Source organism: Hippoglossus stenolepis, chromosome 9, assembly GCF_022539355.2.
Source record: "Hippoglossus stenolepis isolate QCI-W04-F060 chromosome 9, HSTE1.2, whole genome shotgun sequence".
Classification (NCBI taxonomy): domain Eukaryota; kingdom Metazoa; phylum Chordata; class Actinopteri; order Pleuronectiformes; family Pleuronectidae; genus Hippoglossus; species Hippoglossus stenolepis.
The window spans coordinates 25,161,312-25,185,527 of record NC_061491.1 but is presented as its reverse complement, the minus strand read 5'-3'; the positions used below and the strand labels follow the sequence as shown (position 1 = coordinate 25,185,527).

Here is a 24,216-nt window from a genome sequence, read left to right as displayed (position 1 = left end):
CAAATTTAAGTCCTTTTTAAATACCTTTTACTTGGATTGAATAATTCAAACAATACTGCAGATGAGAGAATAATTTCCTCTGCTCTTGTGCCTGTTCTATTTTTGGTGATGCTGTTATGGTGTAAGCATGCAAAAGCAGGAGGAATAAATGTCCCATTGGGAACGGAGTCTGAAAGTTGTATAATTATGTGTCGTCTTATTTTACAAGGTTTTATTCTTGTCGTAATAAAACAGCAGTGGTTTGAAGTGTAAATGTTGACCTTGTTCGAATGGATTTTTCTGTTACCTATGCACACTGTGCATGTCTTTTAGTTGGGTCATTAGTTAATTCAAAATATTCACCATGGGGAGGTGTGTCATTATAAAATGGTAGCAGAGACATTGACACTGTGACTCATGCAGACTAAATCATTTGTCACCGCAGTGTGAGTTAATGTTGCAGCTGAAAGTGGGCGGCGTGATACTGAGCTGGTGCCCGAACCCGATGACCTTGGGTCAGCTTTATGAATTAGATGTGGCTTGTGTATGGGCCAATGCTGTACAGATTACAGCCTGTTAAAACCTGTGATTGACTGGACTCCAGTCACTCAACCCTGTCGTACTGCTGATGGGAGCTCATTAGCCTGAAGGGCCACCAAACGAAAAAAACATAGTCAATATAAATGTGGTACGAAAAGGTTTTGAAGGCAAAGGGGTTGGTGGTTATCACCTCCACCGAGGATGTTGTAGTATGTTTGGCGATATTACACAAAAACAAACTGAACGGATTTCCACAACTTGGAGGAAGGATGCAGTCTGGATCAGAGTAGAACACATGACATTTCGGTGTGGATCCACTTTCTTAATAGTGTGTAATTCATGGATTGGGATGAAAAAGATTGACGATAAGAACTGCATCTGCAATAACTGTAATGGCCCCAAATGTGTTTTCTTTTTCTCTTCAGCTGGAACTTTGCTGCCCCTCAATCACTAAATCTGCAGCTGTTCTAAGTGATTTGAAACTGAAACTGTGAATTTCTGAATTACAGCTCAGCTGAAGCTCTAACCATGTCAGAATGAATTCATGAATGGACCCATAACAATCAGCTGGCTAATGTTACTCCTAATCATTAACCCATGTTGATGTGAATGACTAAACTCCACGTGTGGCCTCCAGGCTGCTAGCGTACATGACATACCTGTGACACAGGTGAACTATGAGCTGGGCAGTTTCAATCCGCATTCCTCTGGCAGTGTGTGATGGACTTTGGCTCAATGTTTCAACAGATTACTCATGTTAACGACCTCGCATGACAAGAGCTTGTTGCATTTGTAGCAGCGATTATTGTCAGTATCGACTTCAATTAAGTGTAATCACACATTTGAATGTTCAATTTTGTCAGACATTGACACTAAGAGCTGTGTGTGTGTGTGTGTGTGTGTGTGTGTGTGTGTGTGTGTGTGTGTGTGTGTGTGTGTGTGTGTGTGTGTGTGTGTGTGTGTGTGTGTGTGTGTGTGTGTGTGTGTGTGTGTGTGTGTGTGTGTGTGTGTGTGTACTATTTAATCAGAAATGGAGTTGTGATGTAAACTGTGCCACATAACTTTTATGTCTCAGTAATAAATAGGAATTCTAATTTCTTTTTTTCCGGCCACGAGAGCGGAGCTGATGACATTGGAGCAGATCAATATTACGCTCTTTAATAATTTAGCCCTGGGGGCCAAGTAAAACCTGCGTTCATTTGAACTGCAGTAATTTTTATACATTCTCTGACCTTCCACTGCCACAGAGATGCTGTTCCTTATAAATATCACTGTGCTCTGGGCTTGTGAGATATGAAAGTTGCTGTCAGTTGCTGGGTGCGGTGATGTTTCTCACTCTCCTTGTTGGTTTCTGTTCAATATTCCGTCACTGTTCCTCTCACACTGTGGGATTTCAAGCCATTAAATAAACATTTGATATTAATCATGGAGAATTCTTTTTGCCTTTCACATCTGAAGAAAGCACAGCAGGAGATTGTCCGAGTCAGACTCATTCACGACAACAGAAAAATAACCAGAACAGGGGTGGTGCGTGGGTAGAGTCCTTAACGTAAAAATTCCACTGTGGAAATCACTTATTTTTGTTTACAGCACAATGACCCCAGCGTCGGCTCTTATCTCTCTCTATCTAATTTAAGGAATTAATTAATTGAACATTTTTGGGACACAAAATCCAAGATGCGTGCATGTTGGTGTTTTTTTAGTGAGTCAGCTTAGAGGAGGTGGCGCTGGTGGAGTCGTGCTTTCAAAATAATGAACTGGTTCATTGTTGGGCCTACAAGGGTTTTTAAAAAGAGCGAGTTTTTTAAAAAACGATTGCCTGAGAGAAAAGAAATTATGTAAACATTAAACTCCCACATTTAGACGTGTGATTTAGTGAAGTAAAGTCACAAAAATAACTGAAATGAACAAATAAACAAGGGTTTGGTTAAGATTCAGACTTTCAGACCACCAGAACAACTTCCTAAATTATACGTAAAATCACAGGTTTATTGAGTTTAAAAAACAGCTTTGTTTAGATCTTAAAACTCTGATCTTTCAGAATTTCTTTTCAGGAAATGGGAATCAAATCTTTAGTTTTACTGACAAGGGGTCTTGCAATTTTTAAACAATCAAAGTTACAGTTTTAAACTTACAATAAAGTACTCTTGTTTTTTTTCTAAGATCTTTAATACTCAACATGAATCCACAACACATAAAAACAGACACACACACTGTCTTCATCCTCTATGACTGTAAAACCAGGCAATAAAAATGAATGTGCACCAAAGGTGTGTTTGCAATCAACGTTCAGGTATTTTACTCTCGTCTTTATAGCTGTTTGTCCTGGTGGTTGATCGGGTGTGTCCCATCCTTCTCATATGTTTTCACTTTAAAATCTGTTTTGAATAAGGCATCTATGCAACATTCATCAGTGCTATAATGTGAAGTATTGTAGAACACAGTGTTTTGTTAAAGAGGGTGGTCACACTATTTCTGTTAGTGCATATTTCTGTTAGGGATTTCCGGTAGTGTAGCGTTTAACCAGAGCTGGCTAAAATGTGAGCAATTTGGCAATTAGTAAAGGAAGTCATTATATTTTTTTTTAGTGATGAATGTTAAACTAGAAAAGATATGGTATTCACTGTATGTATTTGTTTTTCAAAGGGTTTAAACCTGAGCCAGGCCACACACCAATGACAGGAAAAACAAACAGTAGCTTTTTAAAAAAGAAATCTAAAAATAAGAATGTGAGATGTGTATCTGTGGCTATTCTTGGGCAGCACCTCGGCAGGTCCATGGAGCCCCTTGAAGAAACAACAGTGGAAAAGCTAAAACTACCACTGTTCATTGTAAATCTGTGGTTACAGTGGATTAGAGGGTACGTCGAGTACAAGGTTGTGAAATATTCTCACTTCAAAACATGAAACGGGATCAGATTCGCTGGTTTGTTTAAATTGTGGCTTCCATAGTTAGAGGTGCTGCTCTCTCTAGGCCTGTTCTCTATGTGTGTGTGTGTGTCTGTTGATCTTTATAACACTCTATCCCGCTGGTGGTGCCCGAACACTCCCCTGCTCCTCCTCCCTCACTTTCTCTGATGTGCAAAATTGTGTGTGAGGGGCTGTTGAATAATTTAACAGGCCAATGACGACGCTCTGTGACACTGCACACTTAGCGTGTTTGCTTGTCTCATCCTGTGTGTGTGTGTGTGTGTGTGTGTGTGTGTGTGTGTGTGTGTGTGTGTGTGTGTGTGTGTGTGTGTGTGTGTGTGTGTGTGTGTGTGTGTGTGTGTGTGTGTGTGTGTGTGTGTGTATTTGAGGAGGAGGGGTTTGGAAAAAGACAAGTGAGGAGATTGATTTTGTGTGTGTGTGTGTGAAGGTTTGGCAAAAGCAAGATAGTCGACCACACACACTATTGACCAGGCTGAAAAAAAAGCTGAAAAGGCGCGAACACAGATAGTTGCCAGAGAGGATGAATGGTTTTAATAGAGAACACTCCAGGCTTTACACACACACACACACACACACACACACACACACACACACACACACACACACACACACACACACACACACACCCACCCCTCTGGATTCATGGGATTGCTCCATAAAGGCTTTCACAGTGAATGAGGGCTGTTTTCTGTGTTGTGCATATCTCTGTGTCTTCATGTGGAAATCTGTATCTTTTATTACAGGTTCATACCTGTACAGATTTATCCAGAGTGGTAATACTCTAGCTGACGTCTCTTTGAGATATTGCACATGTTTGTCCACTGCTTGCCCTCAATACAGAGGCAGTGATCTCAGGCTTAGCTTTGTATCTGCGGAGGTTTCGGCAGTGTGTTTTCTTTTTTTTTTTTACAAACCTCCATATTGGGAGAAAATACTCTCGTGGCTTTAGGGAGAGAAAGTCTTTCAAGGCATCTGAAAATAATTACAAGGTGTTGTCCGGTGGTCGCAGGTTGTCAATCTTCTCTGAACCCTTGGGTCCTTGACAGAAGTGTTTCAAAAAGATCCATGTTGACGCTCAGAGAGGTTGTGATTATATTTGTCTGCTTTCTCTGAGGAGATTCTTCGGGAACTGAGATAAATGCAGCTTTCCCATCGCGGGCTATGTAAAGGAATGACTTTTGAGTATAGGGTGACATTATCTTGCCGTGTGTGTGTGTGTGTGTGTGTGTGTGTGTGTGTGTGTGTGTGTGTGTGTGTGTGTGTGTGTGTGTGTGTGTGTGTGTGTGTGTGTGTGTGTGTGTGTGTTAAAGCCACGTCACTGCAGCCTTGCAGACTCTCAAAGGGAACATGTTGTAATGTGTTTGGATTTGACTTGTTTCAAGGAATAATCCTCCACTACTTAGTTGGGTCAAATATAATTGTTTTAGAAAATGGCGCATTCACAGTCAAACCATTATAGTACCAGTAGCTAGAATGTGGTACCAGTAGAAAACATTACATTTTTTGGTACTTTTCTTCATCTGTAGTGCACACTGTAAAGTTTTCCAATAAATAGTATGCATTTCTTATACTATTGGTTTCCTTTAAGATTTCAGGTTTACTAAAAAATCGTACTTACTGTTTGAACGTACCAAGCATGTTAGTAAGGAACTTTGGTAATGATAAGCTATGTGTTATAAACGTGTAAAGCACAGTAATCTTCAACAAATTAATCCCAAAAATGTATTAATCGCCTAAAGATGGTGATGAAGTTGGTTTCACTAATGGAGACAGCAACTTCTTTGGCTCTGTCTGAAGCTCCAAGGTAATGAGATCTAGGGCAAGTTGGCTTCCCAACACTAATATGTATGTATGTTGATATGTGTTTGTATGAGTCATAAAAGTATCATGGTGTTAGGAGTTTATATGATGACTCTGCCATACCATTCCACATTTCAACACTCCATAATTCAGAGTTTTTCTTCCTCCCACATCCCCTGGTTTCCCCCCAGACACCCCACCAATGCCTTGGGATAACTTAATATTGCATAGCTGCCACGTTATCTTGTACATGGACATGTGAAGAGGGGAAAATGGTGTGAAAAATGTTCTCACGTGTGAAGGCTTTCATGTGCCGTGGTTGTGCGTGTGCTCTTCCCATTTATATTAATACCTTGTAAATCGGCATCATCGCAAGTGGCTTTTCTGCATCAATATGGAGATTAAGATTGATGTTGACCTAAAGCTTCGGGGCAAAAAGTGGAGCTGCTGTCGTTTGCTTTGCCAGAAGTGTGAATGATTTGGCCTGGCACTATTGAGAGCTAGTCTACTCTAATGGACATGTCTGTAGAAGGGAGGGTTGATGCAGTTTTGACAGTAATTGAAACACGGCTCAAAGGTTGAACGTTTTTTTTAACAGTTAAAAATGGTTTTGGTGACGGTCGTGTCGCAGAAATCAATGAACCTTAAAACATTATGACTCATTATCTTCCTCTCACAACTGTGGACTGACAAAAACCTTTTCTGTATTACAAAATAGCCACAGTGATACACCAGCCACACAGTGGAACTGGCTGCTGCACTACTGGTTGTGTATTATGGCACAGTTACAGTCTGTGGCCAGCTTCCCGACAAGTCTTAAAAAAGAGAGAAAGAGTTTGTTGTCTCATGTCTGTGCATTAAATATTAAGCTAAATCAATGATTGCTGTATCTTAACATAAACTGGAAGAGACGGCCATTCCTGGTTGTTGATTGTTTTTTCACTTCAGTTTTTGTGAGATTGAATTGAATGGAAGTGAATGTGTTACAGCTGCTCAACTTCACTGTGTCTCTGCTGACAAGTTGGATGACTTGTTTACGGGCAGTCGTTTTCGTGAAGGTTCAGATCTACTGCTCCGATGAGGACTTAAAGGCCCACGAGGTCATTTCTGATCAGAGTGCTCTAGCGAGACAGGAGCGGTTCGTAAAAGGTCATTGGAGCCAAATTCAAGTTTTAAAACATCCTCTGCACAGGTTGAGCAGCGGCTGTGAGGTTTTGGGGTTGTTGTTTGCTTCAAGGCAACAAGAGGAAATGGCTTCAAATAAACTACACATTCAGAGTTGTCTCGAATTTGTCCCTCAATCCACCAACACCCGCATTTATGTTGGCATTATCCTTAAAGCTAATCTGAGAAGGTAACAGTCTGTGGTGTGTGTGTGTGTGTGTGTGTGTGTGTGTGTGTGTGTGTGTGAGTGTGTGTGTGTGTGTGTGTGTTTGTATGCATGTCTCAATAGTTTCACTAAGCTTCTGAGGGGAGAGCTGCCCCGAAGTTTCCAAATCCTGCTTTAGAACATTGTGTGTTTGTGTGTGTGTGTGTGTGTGTGTGTGTGTGTGTGTGTGTGTGTGTGTGTGTGTGTGTGTATTCTTCACTCTGTGAAAATGAGTCACTGCTATAAAAATCCACACCATGCCGCCCTGGCAGGATAATCAGGACATAATGTTGAGTTTCTTTCTATCTCACTGGATTAGTTTATTTTCATCCTGGGATCATTTTTGTACATTGCGGAAATCGCCTCATATTTGGTTTTTCTCAGCTTTATTTAAAGCTGTACACTTTACAATGGGAAATGTGATTTTAAAGCACCTCCAGCATGACTCGTCCAAAAACCCACCGCAGTCATCGTCGGCCTCTCTGGGAATCGTGTTGAATTTGTTCACACTCGAGTCTCTTTATTGTTGATTGAATTCACAGAAACCTGGGCTCAAAGTTATAATAAAAACTGATTTGAGTATTATGACTAGTTGTATATTTGGGCCATGGACTGTAAAAAACAAAACATGGATGACGCATCCCCACTTCCTACCCCTGTCTACAAACAAAGCCAAAATATCAATGCTACCATCTCCTGCCAATGACGTTGTTTTGAGGCAGCGTCAGATCGAGCTGCAGTATCAACCAAACGCGAGTCAGTCTCACCTGTTAATTGTGACATTTCCTCCCGTTTTTATAGCATCGAATAACTACTTATAACCCAACATAGCAGAAACACTAACATTTGAACATACAGAAACATCTTTAGAAATATTTCTTTAATGTGTACTTTGACGTTTTAGTTTGGTTGACGTCCCATCCACTAACCTGGAGGAGACAAGGGTTTATGCATTATGCTGTGAGTAGACCGGATACAAATGCTTGTTATGATCTTCAAGATTCACTTGAGATTAGTGATTCTATTATATCGTCAGATTGTAAACAAATACGACATTTGAAGGTGTCATCTTGGGATAAGGAAACTTGTACTCGGTCCTCTTTAATATTTTCTGATATTTCATGAACTCAAAAATGTATCAGTGACTCAAGAAAACCTTTGTCCGATTATTTGAGGATGAAAATAATCCAGTTTCAGCCCAGACATTCGTACACGTTTAGCCTCTTGAAGATGGACTTGAGTGAAAGACACAAGCACAGTGTCTCACTCTGGCACTGTTTTCTCACTCTTCCTCTCCATCTATTTATGTCTTTCTGTTGGTTGGTCACAAATGCCAGGCAGGGTGGAGTGAGCACGGAGGAGGAGGAGGAGGAGGAGGAGGAGGAGAAGGAGAAGTGCAGCCACAACTTTCCCAGAGGCTCCTTGCAAGCGTCAGTTTGTGTTATAAATCATTCAGGGACACTCAGAAGGGGCACAATACATTTTTATCCCTCTTCTCTCATCCCTCCATCCGCTCCTCTTCTTTTATTATTGAAAGTGGTTCCTCTGAGCAACCAATCTGCCGCTTGACACGATCAAAAAGAGAGAGGAGTAGGTTTAGGGTGGTGAAGCACAGGGTAGACAAGATGAAAAAAGGATAAAATGGGAGATGTAGAGAAGAAGAAGAAAGAAGAAGAAGTCGTTTGTTTCCACACTGGAATCAAGCCGTCATGTATGTACTGAATAATAGACCTTGTGCACTTCCTGATTGTCGGGCTGCTTATAGACTACAGTTGGTTTTATTGTGCGCTGGCCTTGTAAATCCCAATGTGTACAGTGAGAGGGCAAGGTTGTGTTCAGTGGCAACGCTGTGGATGCTGCACCACCTGCTTGTCACAACGAAACACAGTCCAGTAGCTGGCAGCACTCCGCTGTCAGAACCACTCGCTCTGATCCGATGTGTATAGTGTGTGGATGTGTGTTTGTGTGTGTGTGTGTGTGGGAGAAAGGAAAATATTGTGTTTGTGCTTGCTTGTGGGTGTGTGTGAGAGCTTCTGTTTGTCCAGAGCGTCGTGTGTAGCGTCCTTGAACTCATTAATTTGAAAGAGGGAGAAAGAGGAGGTGTTCAGCCTGAAACAGGAGACACTTTCCTTCTTTAAAATGTCAAGACATTTAGTTTGAGATACTGTCTGCCTAATGCATTCTGGGAAAGACGCTGCGCTCACCGTGACCCTGAAGATTACAAGCAGATGTAGAAAATCAGCCAACATCAGGATGGCTTATAGAGTCTGATCGATAAATCAGCCTTTCACAGACTTATTGGTATCTGCGATTATGTTTCTCATTATGAAAACTTTTATTTAATGGAATAAACAATGCAGAAAGATGTGTATTATGAGTGTTTATTTTCTTAATTCAAGTTCTATATATTTGGTCGTATTTGTCTTTTCTTTTTCTTTATAGTTATTTATAATAAAGTTTATGGTCAAACTGTAAAATATCAGACTTAATTCGATTTCTTTGTCATAACTGTTTGATAACAACATCTGCGGGAATCACTGACAAATATATTGGTTGTTTGAATATTCCGATAACTTTACATAACAACAATCATTAAAGAAACCATTTGTTTCTCTCTGCAGCCACTTTGCTTAAAAAACTGTAAAAATTGTTAATCCATTATCAAAATAGCTGCAGATTATTATTCCATTCATCAACTAATTCCTTTTAACATTTTAGCCCTCAGTTTTTAATCTATTTAACCTCTTAAATGAAGGAATTAAATCTTAATCCAACCATCTAACCCTACGTTTGTTTCTTCCTCTCTCTTATCTCAGGTGCAGTATTATTCCAGTCATGAGGGAAGTCGACAAAAAGTCGACTCTGGATTTAAACTGAGGAGAGAATAAAGGAGAAAGAAGGAGGCCAGCTTGACACGCACCCTTTACACATTTCCTACAGGTAGGTCTCACTCTTTGGTCATGTCAGGACACCTCGTCATGTGTTTGCATTTGTTTTCTTTTATCATCATGTTGTTAAAAATGAAAACTCTAATCTCTTCAATCTTATTATAGCTGCCATCATGCAAATAGGCTGTAGAGGTGATCTATTGACTTGTTTCATCGAGGTCACCCTGCAGGTCGTTGTGTCTCGCTCTTTGTCTGTGTGTGTGAAAATCCCCTTCGTGTAGCAGCCAGACAGCCAGCGGAGGCATCAGTCGACTGTAAACTGGGTCTTGTTTGCCTCCTAATGAGAGCTTGCTGCCCTGACGGCTCACTGATGTACATAACAGCTAACCAGCCCTCTGTCACACCAGATTAAAGCTGAGTCTGGTAGGAGGCAAAGTTTCTCTCTGCCTGTACCAAAACTTTTTCCAAGTTGTTTGTGTGTTTGCGTGGATTCCTGTGGATGGGTTCTGCTGCAGCGTAATTGTTGATTGATAATTGAAGTTGCTTGTTGGCAGCATGAACAAAAGAAACCTTTAAACAGGAAGTAACTCAGACTAGTTGTATGGTTGACAGTAACTTGTTGGACTAGATTTGAATGCATCACTCCTAAGACAAATTGATGCTGCTTTTACATATGAAAAGAGATGTCTTTTTAAAACGACATAGCCATGCTGCCCTTCCATGAGTCCTTCACGTTGTTATGGTTGGATGAGGTTTGTGATAATCTGCCTCTGAAGAAAGAGTCGTCATCACCATCATTTCTTACTAACTCGCAAAGTCTCACTTGAACTTTTTGCTACACTGCTATATTTCAGTGGAAAATGGTTGGATGATGATAGCCTTAAGTTTTCTTGAAGCTGTAGTGACTGAGGTTTTGTTTCTGTGGTTTGGAGTCTTGCGTGTCCTTGGGCAATAATTTACAATAAATCCATCTGTCAACATGTCATCGTGGCACAGAGAGCCAACAATGATCATTAGATTCAGCAGAAACTCAGGCGGGTGTGTCAGAATGTACATCCTGTGCCACGAGTCACACCCTGAGTGGGAGACAAACTTGAGGTGATCGGGTGAGGTAGAGGGCAAAATTTAGATTATAGACTCGAGGAAAGACGAGGGCTGATTTCATATGTCTGAACTTGAGGTCTACATGAGGTCTTTCTAGGGCAGCGGAGATCTAGAGATCTATTGACTCACCATGGAACATGCACTTCACAAGAGGAATCGCCATTCTCATATTTTTCATTGATAAGAAACTCTAGTCATCATCACAATGCAAACCGGCATTGTGCATTTAAATGGGCCTCTATATTATTCATAACAAGGCTGACCCATTTAATGTCGTGCAGGAGGCATGCACGCACACACACGCACACTTGCATGCACACACACGCATGCACACGTCACACATACGCAGCACAGTGCTCTCCGGAGACCTCGCAATGTGGTGAGATGTGAGGCTCTATCTGCTCACTCTTTAAGTTTTTATTAGACGCAATTACTGAAGTGCAGGGATCTACGTTTTATTTAATTTTTTTCTCTGAGTGAGTTTGTGATCCAGGCTGCTCAGTCATACATGCACATGTGCACCTTTCACACAAAAACACACTCAACTCTAAAGCCTTTAGTCCGCTCTGCGTAATGTTATAATGGTAGTTTAGGGAATGAGATTATTACGTAATTCTTATTCCTTGCGTCTCACATGCACATACACACACTCAATGTCTCAACGCACAATTTAGCAGATTTGCAAGTTCTTTTTTTTTTTTCTGTTTCTGATTAGACCTGGTGATTTGAATCCCAGTAAGAATTCCCACAGTCTGTCTAAATCCTGCTCCTGCTAAAGCCGGGAGGGGGGCCAGTAAGCCGCTAAACCCACAGGCTACACATGCACGCACGCACACACACACACACACATATGGACACTTGTGCGCTCCCACCAGTGTAATACTGCAAATTTATTTTCACACACCCCCTGTGCATGTGCAAATACGACGCAAGCACATACTGCACGTTCACAGACATGACGAAGAAACACAGAACATCAGAAACGTACTTCACTTGCACCCTCGTTAGAGATTATTGATAATAAACCCAGGAGACTGTGTAAAAATGAAAGAGAATAATGATGTTTTCTTAGTTTTTTAAAGAAATTGAGAAGAGTGGGCAGCCGCAAAGAGAAATTGCGTGAAAGATGAAAGAGAAAACACTGAAGGAATGAATATAGGATAAAATGGAGGAAGAACTGGTCACTTTGTAAAGGATAAATAAAATGAAAATATATCAGTATTATATTCTATTAATTTCCATTACTTCCTGTCTATCATCCCTGTACATTTTTGTGACCTTGCACTAGAAAAGAATAATAGAAATCCAATCATCCCTGTGTTATTTGAAAGCCAACTTTTCTTCACAAAGTCTTCACAATATTTTTGACGTGAATTTGGACCGGCTTTTATTTTCAACCCGTCACGAAGCGTTTTTAAATATTTAACCGTGTATTCAGGTGTTACTAACCTAAACTTTTTCACAGTCCACCGTCAGACTCTGGCTCTGTCTGATGGGATCTCCCCTATAAATTATTCTGGTGTATAATTAGCAAAAGAGCAGAACGTGTGGTGTCCCATTTAAATGTGACTGTAGCGGCACAGTAGAACCAGATCCAACAGCCGGATGATGGACTCAGTTCTACAACAACATGTTGGTGCATCAATTAGTCATGGCTACGCCGACATGGGGCCTGGAGGCAGGAGCAGTGTTTGTGTTTGTTTGCGTGTTTGTGCTTGTGTGTTTCTTGTGTATCCATGTCAAACTTTGGTGGTGTGTGTGTGTCTGTGTGTGTTGCTGTACTTATATCTTTGTGAGGACCATTTTAAGCATAGACCCTACAGATTGAGGACATTTTGGGAAAGTGAGGACATTTTGACTGGTCCTCACTTTTTCAATGGGATGTTTGCGGGTTAAGACTGAAGGTTAGAACTAGGTTTAGGTTGGGTGAGGGTTATTATGGGTATTATGTCAATGACTGTCATTACTAAGTTGTAGTACAATCATGTGCGCGTGTTTAGGCAAGATTAGCATAAACCTTATAATCTCATATACATATAATTAGTTTTTATGATAAATTATTTATTGTATATGGCAAATGAGTTTATTGTGCACCCCCACAGTGACAAACACACGCGCACACTCCTACTCAAACACAAGTGCACGCATGCGAGGCACACGTACATGTAAGTACTGTGTCCTGCAGCGGTGTGCAGTAGTACTCATGTCGCAGATAATTCTCGCTCTCAAACACACACACACACACACACAAAGCGCTTAATCTGTCTAAGCCATTTGCCTAATCAGCTCTCTCAGCACAATACCATTCATAGATCCCCAGTAACCACACACACACACACACACACACACACACACACACACACACACACACACACACACACACACACACACACACACACACACACACACACACACACACACACACACACACACACACACACACTTACTGTCCAAACACCGAGCCTTTGCCGGACTAGTAACAGCTTTATCAAGCCCCCGTGTTACAACCTGTTGTTGCCACATTGCATCACTTCACACATCTTAAGAGAGGAGGAGGAGGAGGAAGAGTGAGAGAGAGTGAGAGGGAGAGGGAGGTGTGTAGTCTCTCGAGCGATCACATGACTTCAGTGTTCATTTGCTCCATTTTTTATCTCTCTTTTACCCGTCCACCGACTCTTCATCCTCTTGGTTTAGATCTGCTTTCAAAGCTCTGTCACATGGGGTAAAGCTGCTTCTTTACTCTTAGTAGTTCAGTTTCCCTTTTTATCCATCTGTCAGTTACTCTCTCTCTCTCTCTCTCTCTCTCTCTCTCTCTCTCTCTCTCTCTCTCTCTCTCTCTCTCTCTCTCTCTCTCCAATCTTCTTTCACCCATATTATTTCTTATCTTATTTGAGTTGTTGAAAGCAGCAAAGTCATGTTGGGGGTTGAGTTGAGCGGTTGTGTCAGGATTTATCTCGAGCACGATTAGACACAGAGCTGATGCAACACACGGACATACAAAGTTCATATTGTGGATAAAGGTGCAAAAGACAAGTGTAAACAATAATACAAATCTACATTAAGTAGATTTTGTAAATATATAAATATGCTTTCACCAAATCAATGTGTGTTTTGTATATTTAGAGCCCATTGATCAGATGAGCAAGCAGATATCATCAGATAAGCATCGCATGAGGCATCCGGACGAGCATGAAGCCTGATAGATTATGGCAGTTTAATTTATGGGTTTTTCGCCGAACTGTCAGTGACCATTAATAGTATATGAATAGATCTACAGGCTGTTTACATGCAGTCATGTTACTGTACTCTGCAGCTCAGGGATAATTCGTCACACCTCTGTCATGCAGGTCTCAGATTATGTTTTCACGCTATAAACGTGTACGCCCGCAAATGTCATCTCCCACGTTATGTAAGCAGGCAAACTGAATCCTTGCAGATCGGTTAGTGACGAGCTGCGGTTGTTCTCGGGATCATTGTTAGGAGGGAAATCAAATCTCAGTGGCATGAAATCGACTTTTGTCAGGCGACTGCACAACCGGCTGCTACGGCAAATGCTGAGATGTTAAACAGCTGTAGATGGTGGCAGGTCGGACACACGGCTTCAGGAGACGTTTCAATATACAGAGGATAACAAGAGCCAGCGTGTGTGTCTCCTCAATCAGGTTTTCTCAGCCAACACATACATCATCAAGGAAGATGGCAGCGTTCATATCCGGGACCTTTGTGCTTTATTTCTGGACAATGGGAGGAAGTGGAGACGCGTCTTACATCTTTATAAACAGTCTATCCTCTCACTTCGTTAACATGAAAAGAAAAAAATCAAATGATGTAATTCTACAGTCACAACTTGAATGCTCAATGTTATTTTACAAAATTAAAACCTAAACGATGACTCATCTCTACACAGTGAACACACAGAGTGCTGGCAGAACGGCTCTGAGCTGCTTTCAGCCCTGTTTTTGTGTGATGATGATGATCCTCGAGGTCACTGTGGGTGTTGTGCGTCTCTAAAGTTTGCTGTATTCGATCGGATTTTACCAAACACAACCCAGGCTGTTAGGATGTCCTCATTTGATGTCGTTGTCCAGCGAACCATTGCAGCCTTAGATCCCCGTCCTGTACCTAAAGTCATGCCCCCGAGGCCTTGAGGCTGCTCTCTCTGTACATCTGGTGCCATGGGAGAGAGGGCACAGGACTTTGCCTTTAAGACTGATATTTTTGGAGTGGGTGTGATGGCTTGGATCCCTTTAAGAGCAGGGGGATTAGGATGATGCTGATGCTTAGTGTCTTGGCCTGGATGCTTGTGTGTCTTGCTGCCTTTGCCTGTATGTCAGCTCGCTCTGTGTGGGGCTGGCCTTTGGAGCCAGATTTGCTTGCTGCATCTGTCTGATGTGCACAAGAGAGAGAAAGACATGGAAATGAGAGCGCGTGTGTGTGTGTGTGTGTGTGTGTGTGTGTGTGTGTGTGTGTGTGTGTGTGTGTGTGTGTGTGTGTGTGTGTGTGTGTGTGTGTGTGTGTGTGTGTGTGTGTGTGTGTGTGTGTGTGTGTGTGTGTGTGTGTGTGTGTGTGTTTGACTGTGTGCGTGTGTGTGCAGCGAAGCTAACTGGAGCAGGTTGTCCGGGATGCCTACACGCTTCACAGCCTGGCTGTAGCCCTGTGATACAAAACCGTCAGCAGTAAATGTGTGTGTCTGCACGCACAAGGGCTACTGCTCCACTGTGTGCATGCATGTGTAGAGATGGTGCATCAGTGACTCAGCTTCAGCTGTCACGTGTTCTGTGTGTGCACATGTTTACATGAGCAAGTGTGACTGTGACTCGGAGGGGCAGCAGGACGAGTCAGCCAGCGTCATCGTTGGACTGTCTCCTTCCTCGTCTTATCACCTGTCAGCTGTTCATGAGAAGCACAAATGCAAACACCCACAAAAAGCCATGGACACACACACACCAATGTGGATAGAGTCCGAAGACACTGTATGTGACCATGTCTGGATGTTCCCCGCTGTCGTTGACCAACCAAAGTTATTTGTGCGTCAGTGTAATACTTTGCCGTACGTATTATTAGTTTACCTCACAGACTGTAAATATAGATGGACAAGATGACAGCTCCTCAAAAGGGAAGCCAAATAATGTTGATCTACCCCTGGTGGCAGTATAGGTCATAAACTGTCTCCTCCATGTTAGTAGCTGGGACATGGACCAAACTGAAAAGTCAAAGTACACGTTTTAATCACACTGATGTTCATTCAAAGTGTTTATGTTTCTGATACGTTTGGTTTTAATTAGTTACTTGATGCTATAAAATGGGGTGAAACATCAGAAGTGACAGCTGAGACTATGATTGGTCGAACACGTGTGTGAGCATGACCTCGTTACTGCAGCTCCATCCCCTGATCGCTGCTGTGCCGACTCTGGTTCATAAATGATGTCATTGGCGCAAGGTGACAGCATTCGTATCAGGGATATTTTACCTTCGCTTCAGGATCGCTGGAGGAAGTTATTTTACAATCTATGGTTTAACTACATAACAATTAATTTAACACTGATTATATTCATAGTTACTTTCACCACAGCCTGTTTTTACGTTTCCTTTCTAGGGCCTGATAAAAACTGTCTCGCACACAGGAAGTGATGTTTTCTGCAGACGATCTGCATATTTAACCTGAGTGAAATGTGATAATCTTGTCCAGTGCAGTGCACAACAATAATGTCAGCTCAATGTTTTTGTCTCTGTTCTGTTTCCCAGGTCTAGCTGGCCAATGCCGGGCCCATCGTGGACATCTGGCGGCGGTAGCAGCAAGAGCAGCAGCAGCAGTGTTTATGTGAGCGTGGTCCCCGGCGCTTAGCCCATGTCCAGCCCATAATGCCGTCGTCCACACGGAAAGGTGTGCCGAAGGACCCCGAGCTGGCCGACCTCTTCTTCAAAGATGACCCCGAGGATGTCTTCTGTGACCTGCACGAGATCGGACATGGCAGCTTCGGTGCCGTCTACTTTGTAAGTGCCGTGGTTCTGGAAAATGTGTGTAACATTCAGGGGATGTCTCCTCTGTAGACTATACAGGAGGCAGGACACAACAATTTTTGCGTCCATTGTGTGTTAGAAACCACATCAACACAACCACTTGCTTGCGAATTCAGCAAATCTTCCTGCTGCATTTTCACACGGCTCAGTCGGACATTTTCCGCATATTTTCCTCTGGAACAGGCAGGAATATGTCTGGCTCCTGGAATGTCCAGACTTCAGTGCACGTGTGTTTGAAAAGTTTTAGCATTTTGCATTTTTGCTCTGTGGGAGTGATCAATAAGAATTTATCGTCTTTTATTTGAATTGATTCAGTTTGAGTTTTGTAGGTCAGAAAGACAGCATGTGAAAGAGAAGCTGGATCAATGAAGGACGTACCTCCACTCACCGTAGCGCTCCAATCCCTTTACCACATGATGATGAGCTTTGATTTATTTATGAACTAGATACATATTCTTTTATTGATCCACTGATTTGCACACATGTTAGTGCAGCCCACGATATTATCGCTCTTTGAATACAAGTGGAGACAGATTCCCTCTCAGCACTTTCTCTGTAGCCTTTCTTATTAATCTCATCATCACTAATTACTCATCAAGCCTTTGATTCTAAAGCTGCGTGGAGGAGGGTTGAAAGCGACGCTGCCTCTCTCTGCTCTCTCTTCATTTCTTCTCCTCTCCTCTCTTCTGCCTCCCCCTTCCAGATGCTGGACCGGGGGCGATAAGTCTCCTCCCTCCCTCCTCAGACAGATGTTCTCTTGGTATAGAAAAACAGAGAAGCCGTTGATAGTGGGGCAGGATTTGCCCGGCTGCCAGGGCTTTACTATCCCCTTCTATCCCATGTCATTCCCACACACACACACATACATGCACACACACACAGACACACAGACACACACATCCCCAGTACATCACTAGCCGCCCTGGTGCCCATGTCCGTCTGGCTAACAGGCTCCAGTGTGTCTCTAAATCCTGCCAGTGCTGTGCTCACTGACATACTTCTGCATTTGCATTACAACTGGCACACTGTTAGCTTAAGCTATTAGCCCGAGCGGCTTTAGTGAAAATGTTTCACAGGGCTTTTTGAAAATTCCAGATAAAGACGACAAATTTCCGAAAAAGTTTAAATACCAAAATGGCTGCACTGCCAACAAATTGATTATAGTGCATCAAAAAATATATAAAAAATACTTAAGAAATGCTGTGTGACATTATTATTATTGTACTAACCTTACTTAAAATCATAGTTTCTTTGCCTTATTTTTGATGGATGTTCAAACTGTGGCATCCTTTGAAGAATATGAACTGCAAATTGCAAGAAAAGAGCATTTTAATTTATTTTTCTTTATTAGAAAATCATAATTTTTTCTGTCTGCAGTCTTCACATCACTCAGCAGGCTTGTAGCCCAAAAAGCAAAACTCAGGGTCTTTAAATTCCTCTCTGCTGCTCATTAAACTCATTGCTTTGAGCACACTGTAATAATTGATGTTGACATGAGAAGTCCACTTCTTTTTTATCTGTTTATTTTAGCAGCAGGGGGAGTCGGGAGGACGCAGACATTTTAGGAACCAAATCAAAGTGAATTTCTTTAAACCTCCGAGCACCTGAAGAAATGGAGTCAGTACAGAGTCACTGGAAGAAAATTTAAACTTCTTCAAACCCTGTTGCACTGAGACGATATTACGAACCACTGATCTACTGGGGTGCCTCGTGATACCAGAAATATTGGAATCTGTGTCAGGTTCACGGTGGTGGTGGGGGGGGGGCAAAACCCAGGTGACATTGGGCGAGAGGCAGGGTACACGTTGCCAAACCGTCACAGGGCCATGAAGACTTTAATTTTACAGAATACACAAAGCAGCAAATATGTGCATATCGAAAATATTTCTCTTATATTTTCTTAATTCAAGCTCTATATATATATATTTGGTTATATTTCAGTTTTGTCTTTATTTAGTTATTTGTAATAAGGTGTATGGTTGAACTGTAAAATATCAACCTTACGAATCCACCAATTTTTGTCGATGTACCTGTCTCAGACAATTTTTTACTCCCTAATATCGGCATCAGCTCCCAAAAATCAATTTTTCTCAAGCTCCAGTCTTAACTTTTAAGAAGTAAATGACTGCAGCACTGATTTTCTGTAAGATGGATACAGTTTAAATGCACAACATTATTACGTGAAGTACCTTGGGATAATGTATGTTGTGATCTGGCAATTCAAGCGAATGACAGAATGGTGCAGTGACTTCCGCTGTAAATTCATGAATATTCTCCAGATTATTCCTGCACTTGCATGCATATTCAGATAAGTGCAATTGTACGTTCATTCATAGTTAATGCGTGGGAGGACTAAGGAGGAACTCCATTATGGAAGTGAACAAGGGGAATTCCCTGTGTTGAGTATGCAGGCCCATCACCCAGAGCTTTGAACACACGCTGCTCTATGTAGAACGAATTCACCCCCTTTCTTCTGCATTGACAATTACCCTGAATGTATTTCAATATTTCAGCATTGCATGATTTTTCTTTCTTTTCTCTACTGCCACCTATCTATACACTACGCCAGAGGGAATGACTGTTATGCATGAACTGACAGGCAATAATACGGATCAAATGAATCTGAAAAAAAACTCAGACGGGAATAGAGTTGCCTGCTGTTAATCTAATTCCATTTGAATCTCGACATGAAATTCCCATTTATTTGTAAGTGAGATAAGGCAGAGATGAGCGCTGAGGCTGAGCTGCAGCGTAGTCGTCCCTGAGGTCAAACGCCTCAAAGGTTAACGCCACGGGTTTAACGCCACGGGTTTAACAGGGGCACATGTGAACACTTGCAGCAGCGAGCAGCTGCAGGCGTCCGCCTAATCGCATTGTTGAGCGCTTTGATCAGGTGGAAATGTGTTTAAATTCAAATTGCTGTTACCAACATATCACTCACATGGAAATGTATTGCTTTGTGCATTATGATGTTTTGCAAGTTAACCTCTGAATAACCTCTGAAGTACTTCATGAGGTAGTGTCTGGTGAAAAGTCATTTATTTACAATTCACAGAATGCTGTTTCTCTCTGTACTCTCTCATGATAGTGTGTAGATACATTACATCTTCATTTCTCTAGCTCTTTGTGCCGGCGACAGCCAGTGGCCAGACTGAGGCTTTAGTGTCCGGTTGTCCGTCCGTCTGTCTGTTACATTCTTGTGAACACGATATCTCAAGAACACCTGAAGGGAATTTCTACTAATTTTAGACTGAAAACTGCACTGGATTCATAACGCAAAGTTTAAACAAAAATCACTATCTGCTCGATCAGTCATCAGGATCTTTGTGTACAACAGTGAAATTACTTTAATGCAGTGTGTTACCTCTTTATAATGAGTTGTTTGATATTGATTAATATTGATATAGAGCTTTATGACCAGGGGAAAAAAGTCCTGTGGTACATTGTGGGAGGGTTAATGTACGAGCGTCTGCTTTTGTGTAAGATTTTAGACTTTTAAGACTTTACCAGAATCTGATCTCTTTCGTTTTCAACCTTTTCAGGCTCGTAACTCTTACTCCAACGAGGTGGTGGCCATCAAAAAGATGTCCTATAATGGCAAGCAGACTACCGAAGTAAGAAAACACACACCACACACACAATGACAATAAACATCAACAACAAATGAAAATAATTCATCACCCCCAGAAGAAAACGTTGGAACAAACGTCTGCCATCGAAAAGTTTCAGGAGCAAGACACTAGTATACATTTTATGTATTTTATTCCTCTGTTTAGTCTCAGTGTTGTTGCAGTTTTATTTAAATCTTTCCCTCCATGTCTGTATACTAATGTAACAGATGATAAAAAAAACACAGTACCTGTGTGCGAGTTGCTAAATTGATGCTGTGCCATTGCTCTCACAGCGTTGTGCACTTGTGCTGTTGTGTGGTTGTACCTGTTGTGTTTATCCACCTGTGCGTCTGCTTTTTGCTTTTGGCAGAAGTGGCAGGACATCATTAAGGAGGTCAAGTTTTTGGGACAGTTGCGACACCCAAACACCATCGAGTACAAAGGCTGCTACTTGAAAGACAACACTGCCTGGGTTAGTGGATCTGTCTTCTAGTTCACGTCTTATTTATCCTCTTCTTATATTTGTCTGTTTCTTTTCATATTTCTCATATCATTTCTCCTTGTGTCCCACTGACTGTGTTTCGTTAATAATAGCTTGTGATCAGTTTGCAGAACCACCTCATAACCTTTCACAAACATGACGTAAAGCTCTTTTATGATTGAGTGTGAATGATCGGTTATTGAGCTGTAGCTGTGTTCGGTTTCAGCTGGTGATGGAGTACTGCCTGGGCTCCGCATCAGATTTACTAGAGGGTAAGTGTATTTATTTATTTAGAATTTAACGTGGGCCCACACCTTCAAATAAAACTGCTCTTTATTCTCTTTGTCAGGTCGTTTATCTTTTTCCAGAAAGGCGCTGCTCAAGGCCAAAAAACCTCTAAACATTGGATTATTGAGCTATAAACTGTTCATACTATTGCAATTTTCCATATATCCTTGAGTTTATATTGCATGTTTACTCATTTATTACTTTTTTATTTCCCCATAATGGGGCTTTTAAAGTTCTTATCTTATCTTATCTTATTTTAGATAGATAACAAATGAGAATAAACATGTTGACTAGTGAACTTTAGATGTAACTTTAGTTTTATCCTGTTTCCACCGTTTTTCTGTCCTCTCCCATCCTTCTACCATCTATTCAGTAGTTTTTGTTGACAGCTCTAGACTCAACTTTATTCTCAACCTAATTGTCCTCACTTTTAACTCGGTAACTGAATATAAACACCAGTCCCGATCCTTTTTGACCTGAGTTCATGAGGTTTTGCTTCATTCTTCTCCTGAAACTAGTCAAATCTGATGATCTCTGATTATTTCCTGTGGTTATTTGTGATCATCATTATCAGATATTTTACACTTTTGTCATATACAAACTCAACAAAGTGTTCTGTACTGTGGAACTGTCATATATAGTTTAGATTAAACTTTATTGCAGATAGTACAAGTACATCGAAATGCAGTTTTACATCCAACGAGAAAGTACAAATAGTAGATTAAGGTGCTGATAGTTCATTATTGTGTCATTCAAGTTTCCTAATCATTTTCACTTATTTCTCCCCTAGTTCACAAGAAACCACTCCAAGAGGTGGAAATTGCTGCCATTACCCACGGTGCCTTGCTTGGACTGGCTTACTTACATTCCCACAATATGATTCACAGGTGAGTCAGTTTGTTTCTCCGACTGGAAAACGTTTCCCCACAGGAACAAACAGGGATTTCGACTAAAACAAGATAAAACGAGATAAGAGACACTTGTCTTCTCTCTTTATTGCACCGTTTACTAATTAATCTGTAAAACCTTGTGTTTGTACTTTTGTTTTGTCGTTGCTGAACATCACTGTGAGGAGGTAACAGCCCTTCTGTCGCACCGCTTCTGCACAATATTAGCTTTAATGATGAAAATTGTTTGATTGTCATCCAACTGTGGTTCAGTATGAATCCTTTTGCCTATTCTGTCATCACCATACACTGTATAGAAACATGGACATGACCGCTCCCAAAAGTGAAGCCAAAGGGTCTCAGTCATCCCTGGTGGCTGGCTGCAGTATAGGTCAGAACCCTGACTCCTCCATGTTAGTGCATGGGACATCGTCCAAACTAAAAAGCCAAATATATTTTTTCTTAAAGATGTTTTTTAGGTAGTTCTTATCACACTAATGTATGTTCAAGTAATTTTATTGTATGGTTTTAATACTTAAATGGTTTAAATTAGTTTTTTGATGCTATAAAACCGGGGTGAAACATCATGATTGACAGCTGAGACTGACTCTCGATTGGTCGAGCATGTGTATCGATGGGAACTCGCTCCATACTCTGATCACTACTACCACTAAGGTCATGTTAGGCTTAACTAAAGACAAGGAGAATAACTGTTGTCATATTTAGTCTTTTTGACATATAGTAAACGAGTACACCTGTAAAATCATAAGATACTTGGGCCTGATATACGTTCTCTTGGTTGTGATGCTATCATCTATCTTGTCTTCATAATGCTCCTTCTCTTCATCCCCCTCTTCATCCCCCTCTTCATCCTTCTCTTCATCCCTCTCTCTTCTCTCACAGAGATGTGAAAGCTGGTAACATCCTGCTGACTGAGCTCGGTCAGGTCAAACTGGCCGACTTTGGCTCTGCCTCCATTGCCTCACCTGCCAACTCCTTTGTGGGAACCCCTTACTGGTTAGTATACACATGACAACATGGAAGAAAACACAGGACTTTGATTTTGCATAGAAATTACAAATTGTGCTGCACAGGTCGGCTTCTTTTGTAGCCTTGTGTTGCTGCAGGGTGAGTTTCAGGTTTTCACCTTCACGCCGTCAGTGATTTCTGAATTTCGATGCCTGAGGCTAGTCTCATAAATTATAGGAATTTGCTTGGTTCACATTTGTGTTTCACTCTCCAGCCCTTTTCAGACATGCAGTTCTAAATGCTGTTCATGTGTCTGAATGAGCGTCAGGAGTGCTTTTACATTAAAGTCAGAGCAGACATTTTAGATTCGACCTAGTTAAACTAATAAATCATTAAAATTAATGAGGGTGTGAGAGGGCTGAGCATATCTCACGCTCAAGTTGGTCGTCATCGATGCAGCGTGTGAGTAAACGTACAAAAATTTGATGTCCTATGATGCCAAATATTAAGCTAGCATTGTTCTTTTTCTCTTTAATAACCCTGTCGCATTAAAACCAATGTTATGACCCAGCTCATGAGGTGTAAGGGTAGCAACTTAAAACCAGATGTTGGTGGTTGAAGTTAGGTATTTACTGATGGAGGTGAAAATGAGTGATTTAACTAAAAGAAGGGGAAAAGAGCAGGAGTTACAGATTCACCCAACAACCAAAAGTAAACAAAACCAAGTCAAAACAAAACCTAACTGACTACTGTACTGGAACAGAAACACAGTGAAACAGCATCACTGTTCCTAGTGTGTATGTGTGAGTGTTGTATCAGTTCCTAAAAAACCTTTCCCAGTCCCACGGTAGATTCTCAGAAGTCTTTACGATGTCAAAGTTCACTCAACGAAACAAACACAAATCAATCAACAATAGGTTCTCTAATGAAGCATGCTGGCAAACTGGAAAGATCAGACGTGTTGATCCGCTCTTAATGAAGCGCAGTCTTGATTAAAGAACCTGATTGGACAGGCTGCTGCTTCAATTAGGTCAAAGAGGAAGTAGGAAGGTCGGGAACCACACCTCCAGGCGGTGTCCAATCGGGCGTGAGGTTCCACTCATCCTGCTTCAACTACAATAATAACTACTAGTTAAATACAGGATGGAGGAGTGTGTGTTACGCCTACAGTCGTAACACACAGGCATTTACTTATTGCCATCTTTGGTCCAAAAGACAAAAGCACAGAACTTAAACAACTTCATAAAGTCGGCTGTTGTATTTGTACTGTCTCTAAAGGACGTAGGTTTATGTCTCAGTATAATAGGTGGATTTTATACAGTTACTGCTGTGATGTCCTTCGCTGTTCA

General features: G+C 41.4%; 1 protein-coding gene across 5 annotated transcripts in view; it reads left to right on the top strand.

Moving 5' to 3' along the window:
* The window catches only part of taok3a (TAO kinase 3a), a 63,570-nt gene that overhangs the window by 14,788 nt on the left and 24,566 nt on the right, over positions 1-24,216 (top strand). For 4 of the 5 annotated variants that reach the window (XM_035165113.2, XM_035165109.2, XM_035165111.2 and 1 more), the window contains exons 2-8: positions 9,435-9,558; positions 16,356-16,604; positions 20,174-20,245; positions 20,613-20,714; positions 20,950-20,995; positions 21,802-21,898; positions 22,802-22,915. In XM_035165113.2, the coding sequence (XP_035021004.2) occupies positions 16,473-16,604; positions 20,174-20,245; positions 20,613-20,714; positions 20,950-20,995; positions 21,802-21,898; positions 22,802-22,915 (563 nt within the window). In that variant the 5' untranslated portion in view covers positions 9,435-9,558; positions 16,356-16,472. Of the gene's footprint in view, positions 1-8,110; positions 8,330-9,434; positions 9,559-16,355; positions 16,605-20,173; positions 20,246-20,612; positions 20,715-20,949; positions 20,996-21,801; positions 21,899-22,801; positions 22,916-24,216 lie in introns of those variants that run through there. The other variant, XM_035165112.2, reaches the window with a different exon arrangement.